A 12016-nucleotide genomic window follows, 5' to 3' on the forward strand; every position below is an offset into this window, starting at 1 on the left:
GGGACACTGAAGATCCTCTGTCTTGATTATCTGGTCTGATGGCTCTTTGAAACAGCAGAACGCATTTAAAGGTAGACAGGAAGTATACCAATAATGTCATATCAATCCATTAGAAAAAAGCATATTAATCATAGATATATTTCTTTTTTGCTATATTAATGTTATAATTATTTTATTTGGCTATAAAAATTGTGCTTGTAGGTTTATTATTAAATGATCTATTTCACAGTTCTACTTTATATGTATAGGCCTATTGTTATGTATAATGTAACACTTCTCTGTTACCTAATGTACCAGGTGGGATCTTCAAGGGTGTGTGTTCTAAAGGATGAAAAGTCAACAGATTCCTCTATGTCAACACACCTTACCGGTTTACAGCTCATACTTAAATCACGTGATTGGCTCCTTCCTGGCTGGTTGGACATTAAACATTAAACGTGTTTTCTTGTGTTAGGCTACTGTTTTTTGTTTCATGTCTAACAATTGTAACACTTCATAAAAACAACGTAGAGTTGTTTCAGTTTGACTGCTTGGAAGGACATTTGCAGTTATTATAAATCCACTAGGTGGTGCTATAACGCTGTATGAGTGTGGTGGGTAACAGCAATGCGTGAGTTTCTGACACTTAAACAAAAAGGGGGGAAAGGCTGTGTTATATTTTGGGTGACGCTGTGACTTTATAAATTGCCTAATTATGTTATGCGGGGTAAATGAGGTGTAAATCATACGCACGCAGAGACGCACGCAAATCTATGGGGACTCCTGTGTTCACGAATGGGAATGAAGCTCGTGTGTGTGTGTGTGCGTGTGCGTGTGCGTGTGAGAGAGAGAGAGAGAGAGAGAAACACACACACACACACACACACAGAGAGAATGAGGGGGGGGGGGGGGGGGGGGGGGATCCGGGGAAATCGAGGCGGTGGGAATGTACTGTGGCTCCGGCTGGGGAAGAGCGAAGGCTGTCCGGCTGATTTCGCAGTGTCTCTTCGCTTCCCTGTTAACCTTCCAGGCGGACAGACCCGCATCGGCTGCGTGAGGACTGAAGACTAAAAACTGGAGCTCCACTGCGGTGTCACAGTTACTCCTGTAACGAGGATATCCGATGGTGAGTACATTGACTCTGTTAAGCTTTCTTTCTTTTCTTTTCCCGCGGCTGTGTTGGGCAACTGCTCTGCTGCACAGTGTTAATTTGTTGCAGGTCGACTAAACCAAAATGCAGTAAGAGGATACAGCAGCCGGGGAAAAAATGCCAACAGCTGACTTGTACTCCAGTGATTTCACTGTGGTGATTGCGGCGCCGTTGAGGAGCCTGAACTGTGCTGCAGTACTGTACACACTCTTAGTCCTCACATTCATTTCCACTTTGTTTAAACGTGACATTTGACGTGAAGCCACGATTGAGAGCTGTGTTACAGTTTGCATGTTGGCCCACATTATTGCCACCAATTTCTGCTCTTCAACTGACCTGTTTGGAGTCTAAACATAATGACGTTTATATTGAGGGAGACAGGGCCATGTAGACCCTGATATCTCTGTACATTAGTTCTATAAGATGGGCTGCACATCTCTGCGTTATCAGGGGGATCCGCTGCCAAGGCTGGAGCCACAGCAAGTTGCCCGACGGAATGTTTTACTCCTGTTAAGTTGGTAAAGGCGGTGATGTGTGTCAAGCTGCACTTTCTTCTGCAGCCTGCAGACTCCCGGCTGACTTCAGGCCATCCAGTCGCACAGTCTTTCCATGTGTAGTGTGGTTAAAGACGCTACATTTGAACACGGGGAGCTGTCGACTTCGCCTGTAGGCTGCTTGGAGCGTCCTGTTATGTAATGCGCTTCGGCAGACCGCCCGCAACCAAACAGCCTGGGCCTACACGTGTGATTGCTAAACATGTTTGTTTGTTTGTTTGTTTATTTTATTTTATTTAACATCAGGCCTATGTTAGCATTGATGACAAGGGTGGCTTCTGCACAGTGTCATAGGAAACATAACAAAATAAGCATTGCTTTTTATTCCATTGCTAGAATGTTACGGAAAGCATCACCGTTCTCTTCATTTGTGATGCAAGCAGGACGGCTGACTCAAATTGCCCCATATGTTGTGCAGACATTCATATTCCGAGGCAGTTGCACGCATGTAGAGATTGTATATTACATAAGAGCCGCGTGCCACTGCATGACCTGTCGTAAAATGTATCAAAGGTGAGTCGAGGACTGAGGTTATTCCTGCTGGAAGCTTGGAAGCTTGTAACAGAAGGTGAACTGGCCGCGTACTTGCATTATCCCACACTGGGTCATTTGCTCAATCGATGCTCTCATTATGAGATATGCTGATTACACTACTAATGTGTAATAATTGGGTTTGGCTATTACTAGTCAATTATCAGAGATAATTTAATTGAAATATAGCTATTGAGGAATGTTATATTCAATAAAAATATGTATTTTTGACACAACCCATGCTTTATCTTTTAATTCAATAAAAATATAAGATGTATGTGCTTGAGCAACTCATATTGCAAGCTGCTCTCGCTTATAAACTTGGCCATGTGTGCTGTTCATGTGTGCCCTTTCCACTGTTTGTCTCAGTCAGTCTAGCAGAGATTTGCTTATTAAGTTTAGAGGTTAGCAGTGTCCTTGACATGTGCTGCCAGAAGCCAGCCATAGTGAGTCATCAAAGCTAATGGGGAAGCATGGACAATTTAATCTGGACTGGAGAGCTCTTGATCTTGGATGGTGCCCACTCAGTAGGCCTTTGTTGTCAAATAGAGCACACCCATCCCTGCCCTCTCAAGATGTTTGGGGCAGATTGCAGTGATGGAGTGTAGCAAAGTGCTATCCACCAAGAAGAGGTGTCATTCTCCTCCAGCAGCCCTTGTGATAAATGTTTAAAAATCCAGCAATCAGCAGAGCTTTGTTGAAACAGGACTCTCTTCAACTTGGCTTGGTGAAAAAAAATTACCAGCAGCACCTTCTGCATGATTTTGTTGTCACAATCCTGTGTTTTGCAAACAATACAGCGAATCATCTCCATGGAAATGCTGTCTCGGGCTGCTGGGGGAAGGTGATGAGGGAGAGTGGAACGGACAAGCCATTTACTAGATATTATTCCCTGTCTCTACTATTGATTGTCAAACTCTATGCCAGAGTACATACACATAAAGACAGGCACACACAATGCATTAATGCAGACTGTAGCCCCATTAACAGATGCAGTACGACAAATGTGTGTTTTCTTTCATAATGTATCCATAATGATCTTTGTCCTCAGGCAATAGTTCTTCTGGCAATGTTATCTCAACAACATCATGTGTATTGTTTGTGTGTTTATCCAGGAAAACAGGTGGTCTTCAGAGGCACAAGGTGGTGTATAGGGCTGACACACTGACTGTTTCTACAAAGGAGGGCAGTTCAGAAACAGACACACCTGTGATACCTCTGGCCAGTCTGAGCTCATGGTGTGTAATCGCTGGGATAAATTAGTGGCCTGGCCAAAGAGCGCAGTGTTGCTACATGCAGTAAAGGCCACACAGGTGAGAGTATCCTCAAATCTTACACCATCATGTCTTAAATTGACATTTAGCATGTTCAGATGAAATGCTTGAGCTTCAGCACTGTTTCATGTTCTGTTTGTTTAGGATGTCGTGGGCCAGAGGCCTCTTTGTAGGCAGAGTGGACGAGCGAAAGACAGCATGGGGAGAACGCAATGGCAAAAAGAGGAAAGACAGCTCGTCACTTTGCAACCCACGCTACATGAGCTGTCTAAGGGACCCTGAGGACCTTGAGCCCCCTAATGCGGCCCCTCAGCATTACCAGTGTGGAGCAGGCACCAGTGGGGGTAGCTTTGGCTTGCGCTGTGGCTGGCAGGAGGACCACTACGGGAAGAGGATGGGTGGTGGAGGGGATCTGGGTCTAAAGGCTGTGGACCTGGGCTTTGAAGATGGTGAACTGAAGGGCAGGAAAGAGGAAGAATTAGGGGAATTAGCTGAGGACAGCTGCAAGACGATGACGGCAGCGGACTGCTGGATGCGGGTTATGTGGGTTTTCCAATCTAAGAAATTTCAGTCAGCCAAGCTTGAGCGCCTGTACCAGCGCTACTTCTTCAGACTCAACCAGAGCTCTCTGACCATGTTGATGGGGGTGCTGGTGGTGGTGTGTGGGGTTATGCTGGCCTTCCACTGTATCCACGCAACACCTGATGTGGCCTACGTCTCCGTACTCTCTGTGGCCATGGCTCTTTTCTTGGCCATGATGGTGGTGTGCAACCGCAATGGCTTCCACCAGGACTACATGTGGATTGTGAGCTATCTAGTGATCGGAGTGCTGATTGTAGTGCAGGTTTTTGGGGTGCTGATGGTGTATCCCCGCAGTGCTTCGGAGGGAATCTGGTGGACGGTCTTCTTCATCTACATTATCTACACGCTGCTACCGGTCAGAATGAGAGCTGCTGTGCTCAGTGGAGCTGTGCTGTCCACCATACACGTAGTCACCGCATGGCAACTCAACCTAGAAGACAAGTTCATTTTCAAACAGGTGAGTAACAGCAGGAATAATGAATCAGGGCTGAGTGATATTTACGCTTACTTGTCTTAGGGTTTGGCAATGTGGATATTCTTCTGTCACAGTATATGTAGTTTTATATGGCAATATCAACAAATATCTATACATTTCTGGACATTTGGGTAAGAAAGTGTACATACATAACATAATAAATACACAGAGATGACTATTTTCGTACATTACATACCTGACCAGTCAAGGTACTTGATCACATTGAAAGGAATGGATCCCTCAGTATAAACAGTATAGCAAAACGTTTTAAATGTAGAACAATAATTAGGTGGAATACACCTTTTACTAACACCTTTAATACTTTTTTAGTAGTTGTAAGGACAGTCATCACTTTCACACCAGGAAACTAAACGGTTTCTTCTTGTTTTAAAGTTCAATTCTTGATTTGTCTTTTTGGACCCCAGCTGACACATTTCTCAAACTCATGCTTGTCAGAACCAACTATTATCACCCTACAACTGAGCACAATGTTGTTACTGTATTCACAAGCAGAAACGCCCTACTTTCTCCTCTCATCAATATAGGACAAACATTGTACAGACTCCTCAACCCCTTTTCCATGTCAAAGGTGCTGTACTAAAAGTAGATGGTGCCGTAGATCTCAGCAGCTTTTCAAATGAGATTTTTAATGAGCCTATGTTTTGTGCTGTAGGGCAGCTATTGGCAACTCTGTTGGGGTTTGTGGAAGGTCATCTGGGTTGAATGAGCCCGTTTAGCTGCATTGTGGAGGAATATCATGATAATGTAGCATGGTGCCATTCAGGCTGCAATTCCCTAAAACAAGGAGGCTATTGTAGTAAAATGAAACAGGGTGGGGTGGGATACTCGGATTGTGCAATGAATTTGATGGAAAACAAGATGATTTCTTCTTCGTTTTAGGGGACGTGGAAAAACTATATAAACATAATTAGAAATTTATAATGGTTTCAGCTCCCAACACATTGTAAATATATTTTTCTTCATTGCTTTTGTCTAATTATTCCTTTTTGTACATGCTGTCACCTCATTATTAATTTTCTCATAATGTACAATGTGTTTATGTTAATGACATGTACACTCAGCTTGTATTAATTTGTACTTAAAGATACAATATCTACTTACACAACAGAAGTAATGAACAACTTTCAAAAACAATTAATCTGTTGATTACTTTTGTGGTAAATTAGATTTGTCGAACATGTCAGAAAATAGTGACAAGGCACATCACAATTTCCCAGAGCCTGAGATTTTCAAATTGCTATTTTTCCCCGACAAACATTCCAAAACACCAAGCTGTTAAATTTATAATGATACTAAACACTGAAAAAGAGAAAACCCTGGCTGGAAACAGCAGATGTTTGGCATTTTTCCTTGATGAGTAATTTTTGAATATAAAACTTTATTTTGCACCTTTTGATTTAGGAACTTGCACAAAAGACACATAAAATCACACGACATAAAAAAAATCTATAAAAGCCAAACAAAGATAATCTCTGGCAGTTACAAGATTACATTAAACAACAATTAATGTTAAGTGTAATAACAACAATAATGATAATGAATGAAGATCAAGTGTCAGGGAAGGTTAATAATAGTAATAATGACAATGATAATAATAACAATAATATTAATTTTTGTATATTATTGTCTCCAAAATGTTGGTTTTTAGGTTATAAGTTTAAGAGACAGGTGGAAGAATGGAGGGTGATCCCAGCAGCACCAAGAGAGACGTGGGAAATAAATGGTTAATAATCTCAGCTATTTATAAAACTAATTATCCGTTGATCTTGTATCGACTAATCTGTTTCAGCACCAAACCTTTAAAATGTTGTTTTCCAACTACTTATGGTCAGTCCTTTTTACCTTCACAAGAATAAAATAATCAGGTCATGAACTTGGTAATAATATAAAAATATATGGTCATATCAATAACTCCAGACACACATATGGACTGAACTGTAGCCTATGTTTAGACATGTTATTGGTTTTCTCTACGAACCATCGCTAATAAGCAAACAGATGAATGTGGAGCCACTCTGAATAAGGCGATATTGACATAACTCTACTGGTCCAGTGAGCTTATGTGTTATGTGTCCATGCCCCAGACTAGACAGAGTGACTACAGGCACATTGGTCTGTTGCCTCTATATACTTTAGCCCTGGTTGGTTGCATTGGTCTTCTGATGGACCGCTGCCCTGCCTAAGGGCCTGGACCCCCCCAACTCGGTACGTTCCAGTTCCCTGAGCAATCAATGATGGGACATGGGCCTCGCACTGTTCTGCTAGAGGGCTGTGTTCTCCCTCTTGGGCTCATGGGGTTTTAATAGAGATGGAAGAAATGCAACCAGCTTTGCTTGGGATTGTTTATTCTGAGTTATGAAACTTGTCAAACACATCTGTACATAACTATCTTTAAACAGAGAGAAAATCCGGGGTGATTTTCTTTATTCTTCAAGAAAACAACACAGTTTGTCACAGTCGGTCAGTTTCAGCAGGTGTCTCTCAGTCTGGCTTCAAGCTTCTTGCAGTTTTCTGAACACAGAAAGACTCCATTCAGTCTGGCACGCCCTCTATATCACGCACATAAGCTCACACAAACTTTTTGACTCCTGTCGTCACATGGCCAGACTCCCTTATCTGGGAAAGATGGTTTCTTCTTCTGGGACCTCATCATCCTCCAGTTTTCTCTGTGTCCCAGCCTTGTTTTTCCCTTATTTGTATTTTCCCTATAGAGATGTTCATGCAGGATCAGAGCTGAGAAGATGTGAGACTGATGACGGCGAGAACAAAAAGGGTCTTTGTGAAGGACCTCCACGATGAAGCAGGAGGGGCGAGGAGGGAGGGGGGTGTGGAGGTTATGGCGGTGACAAGGGGGTGACCATGACTGGAGAGTGTGAAATAATGTGAGGCTGACGCACCCGACTGTAAAAGGACTGCCAGTCTCTTCCCTCTCTTTTTTTCTCCCTCCACTTTTTTTTCACTCTTTTTCTCTGAGTCATAATTCCATTTTCACAATATCCCTCTCAGATGGAGTGGCCTTTTATTTCACAGCTGAGATTGAGCTCACGCAACTCATGGGAATTGTTTCCATACATCTCTATGCTCTGAAGGGCCTCCTCAGACAGCCACACAGAAATGAAGGTGTAACTGCTTTCAGGAAGAGCCAAGTTACATCACTGCTGTTCACTTGAAGTGTCTTCAATGTGCTACAAGCTCAGGGTTCAGTGGGACCGCATTCAAGCTTACATATGGTTTCTGCTGTCTAGATTTCAGTGATGACAATGTGAAAGACTTTCACAAAGACAGAATGAGATGGTTCACGGTTTTGCATTTTTCATTGTTATCTGATGAGGCTTAAAATGCATTTGCTTGGGAGTTTGTCATTGAAAGTATGTTGATCAAGAGACGGTGGAGAAGTGCTGTCCTTCACAGAAGTCTTTCAAAATGATATATCCAAAGCTGCCTTGTGAATGTAACCAGTAGAAGTGTAACAGTTAAAAGGTTGGTTAATAAGTAACCGTATGAATATTGAAGTTTGTTCTATGACAGTAGAAGTATAACATAAAGATAAAGTATTGCACATTCAGTCACAATACAGGGTACACGTATAGCTGAGCTTGTGAAAAATTATGTGTTATGTCTCCTTTGGCTCCAGAGGGAGCTTTCAGAAGTTTAAAACAAAAATTGGATATCATGTTATTTTGAATTGATTTTGTGACATGGGGTGTGAAAGAGGATGACATTTACTATGCAGGGAGGGTCAAATGAAAGACACTGTCCAGTTGCATTATGGAAAATATCAGATCCAGTCTTATAATTTGTCCCCAAAAAATATAGAAAATATAACTTGATTATTCAAAGGCTATGAAATATATATGATAAATCCATGTGTCATCTTTTCCTTTGTTATGTTAAATTTTAATGTCTTATAATGATGACATTATATAATAAACAATATTGCCTATAAGTAAAAAATATATATTTAAAATGACATAAAAGTTGTTGGTCAAAACTAAAAGAATCATTCAATGAATAAACAGTTGTTTTGTTAATGATCATTTTAATATTCATTCTTCACCCGTCAGCATAAGTGGCTTTCACTCTAACCTTAAAACAAAAAATACTTATTTAGAGCAGTGGTCTGCACAATACTTTAACACATACATTAACATTAAAATCTGTTATGCTGATAATAATCACCACTAACTTCTTAATTGGCTAACATTAAAAATATGTTATTAACAAAAGTGCTGGGTGAGTAAAGTATTTGTAAAATGAGCATGGATATTATGTTGTGTTAGGTTGCTCTGGCCACAGAAGGGTCAGTTCATTGTTCCCTCATCTTCAGTTTTGCTCACTGGGATTTTGCACGCTTCATATTTTTAACTGCATCTGTTTTAAAAAGACTGCCACAGACCGCTCTGACAGCTGATGTTGTTGAAGCAGTTTTACTTCCAAGTCATGACAGCTGGCTGATGACCAGCAGCATTTTGATTGGAAGAAACTGCCAATATCCTGTTATTCTTTGATAATGTGAATGTTTTTCTGAGATTTCTGCTTGTTAGAAACACTGAATGTTCCAATGTCAGATCTTCACTCTAGTACATGAATGCACCACACAGGGCCAGTGGCACAGAGCATTTAGCCAGTCACTTCTTGTGGTATTGTTTGTTGCCTTTGGTTTGAGCACACAGTAATCCTAATGGACAATCTTTTACCACCTAGTGTATTCTTATTATGTTGACTGGGAGATGGAGTACACAATTAAGTCTGATTTTAGAAATGTACCCAATATTTTAAAGATGAAACAGTCCTCAGTGGAAAACGCCCCCTTGGATTGGGCGACATTGTCATGATTTCACCTCATGGCGCCACGCACTCAGACTGTGGCTGGAAGTCAAACACGTATGAGCCAGTGCTCACACGCACACACACACTGAAACAAACACGCATCACATGGTCCAAAACAGCTTCATTTGGCGCTCAGAGTGCTTGCCTGTGAGAGACCACCTGTCCCTTGTGATTTTGTTTTGTCACTCTCTCTTGTAGTTAAATGAGACAAGAAGTAACTTTTAGATGATGGACATTCGGTGCCGTGCAGAGACATTTTGCTTTGATACACAGTATGTATTTCTATAACTTGAGTATGAACAGCTGTGCTCCCATACGCCTATATGTCTTAAGGGGGATTATGTGACTTACCGTACCATTGTTTAGTTCTACGAATGTATAAGCAGCCGGCAAGCAAGATGTCATACATGGATTAACAAGGAACTAAACAGAAGTGTTTTTTTGTGTGCAGCAGGATAAATTTGGATAACCAAATCCTAAATCTAAAGAGGAGCTATTGACTGGCAGGTCAGGAAGAGAGCACAGTCTCAAAAGTACATATAGTCTGTGTTTTTGTTATTGTGTGCTGTTCCGGCATTAGAGGAAAAACCTGTTCCTTTGGCAGATTGTTATGGGGTCAACGAATGCAGGAGTAGTGGAAACATACTGATCCCTCAGCGTAACACTGGTGAAAAAGATACCAATCAATGAAATGTCACAGGCATGACAGAGGCGTGCATAATGCATTTAGGGCAGAACATAGGTGTAACTTAACAAAAACCTGACAGCAACCACGAAGACTACCTCAACCTTTACGCAATTATTTATAATGTTTGCCTAGTATATACCCTTTGCTCTATGTGATACTGAAAGATTGTGTTTTGTTAACTGAATCAGAGTTTGCATTGCTTAATATTGCTTTAGGGCTGGTATTATGTTTTTTATACTTTACACAGTACTGTAACTGAGTTTCGGTATCAATACAACTTTTTAATGCTTTTTTTGAGGAATAAAAACAAAACTTTTATTGCATCTCTGTAGCATCAGCAGTAATAAAGAATGTTGCCTTAATGAAATACAGCCTAAAATAAGCTATATTATATTAATTACAATTACAAATTAGTTTCTTAACTTTGATCAATGTATATGTGATAAAATAATAAATAACCAGACTTAGAACTTGGCCAGGCATTTGATGCCAAATTATAATACTTGATACGCCTTTTCAGTCAGTACAGTAAGTACTGAAGTTTGATACTCTTTTATTGAGTGAATCTGATGTCCAGTACACACATTAGGTACACTCACAAATAAGGGCAAAGTGGAGTGTGTGATTTTCGTCTGTCTGCGTGGATCAGAGCAGCTCGTTTGCCTGCTATCAAATGGTGAGAACCTGCCGTCAGGTACTGTTGGGGCCGAACAATGTACTGGCTTAAATAATAGAACCCCCCTTTACTTCCAACCCCACCTCCTTTCAGAGAGGGAGAGAGCTTGTGACTCATCCACTTATTGTATTACAACCAGAGGCAGTGATACAAACCCGGATAGCTTCCACCACCATGGGTGGGAGCAATTAGGATTACTGATAAGCGAAATATTGCTCTTAAAATACAGCCAACGATAAGGGAAATAATAGCTGAGCTAATAATAGCGTGTGTGAATCGGGGATGAGGAAGCGCCGGCTTCTAATAACAGCTCATGGTTTACTAACAACTTTGCTCTCTACAAAAGTAAATACAGGGATTTAAGGCTGAACTGCCATGGCAGACAGCCAACAGATATATATTAGGAATCCATTAGCGGTGTTAAATGTTGATCTGTGTGGCATGCACGCCCCCAGGCTTTTAAGGGCAGTTTGACTGTGGATCCTGTTGAGCGTAGTACATCCAGTCCTTAGTGCTGGTGACAGGAAGGTGAATGGCTTTCTGTCAAAGGTCACCATCACACTAGCCAACTGTCTTGTTATCCTGCTATCCCAGTTACAATTACAGTGTTAATACAGCACCCACATATGTCAGGCCAGTGTGAGAAAACACTGCTTCAGCAAAACGAAACAAACAGGGAACACCTTTCTGTTGTTGAAATGCCCACACCACTGAACCCACGTCTTTATTGTCAAAGACAGTCTTCAACCTGCTCCGCCTGTTCAACATTCACTTGAGCTGACTAAATGGAAAGAGCAGATCCTCCTAATGATTTTCTCTAGCCAGTGTAGACAGTTTATATGGTTAGCTGTAATGTTTAAAGCACATAACCTTAGTGTCTCACTGCATGTCATTTTCACATTTTCAATGAATGATGTCATCACAATAACAAGGCCCTGGTCCCATGATGTAATTTCACACACTCAGGGTTAATCTACACTGCGCATTGTGTAAAGCTCAAAAAGCACATCATTTTGTGGGTTAATCTATTATGCCTCCTCCCTTCACATTAAAAATAAAATCTTTTCCTTTTAAGGTGGCAGAAAGGCAACACTGTTTTTTTTTTTTTTGGGGGGGGGGTTGGAAGATATATCATGTTGTAAAGAGGAGCCATAGCTTCTAGACTGTATTGTACATTTGTCATTCAATATGTCACATTTCCAAGACTGTTTTGTGTTTGTACACACACACACACACACACACACACACACACACAC

At 41.2% G+C, this 12016-nt stretch overlaps 1 protein-coding gene across 1 annotated transcript in view; it reads left to right on the forward strand.

Moving 5' to 3' along the window:
• The first annotated feature begins 911 nt into the window (after positions 1-911).
• The window catches only part of LOC133987229 (adenylate cyclase type 6-like), a 31332-nt gene continuing 20227 nt past the window's right edge, over positions 912-12016 (forward strand). Inside the window, exons 1-3 of the mRNA XM_062426524.1 lie at positions 912-1105; positions 3330-3527; positions 3633-4527. Of these exons, the coding sequence (XP_062282508.1) occupies positions 3634-4527 (894 nt within the window). The 5' untranslated portion in view covers positions 912-1105; positions 3330-3527; position 3633. The remainder of the gene's footprint in view (positions 1106-3329; positions 3528-3632; positions 4528-12016) is intronic.

This window comes from Scomber scombrus, chromosome 10 (assembly GCF_963691925.1).
Source record: "Scomber scombrus chromosome 10, fScoSco1.1, whole genome shotgun sequence".
In the NCBI taxonomy this organism is placed as follows: Eukaryota; Metazoa; Chordata; class Actinopteri; order Scombriformes; family Scombridae; genus Scomber; species Scomber scombrus.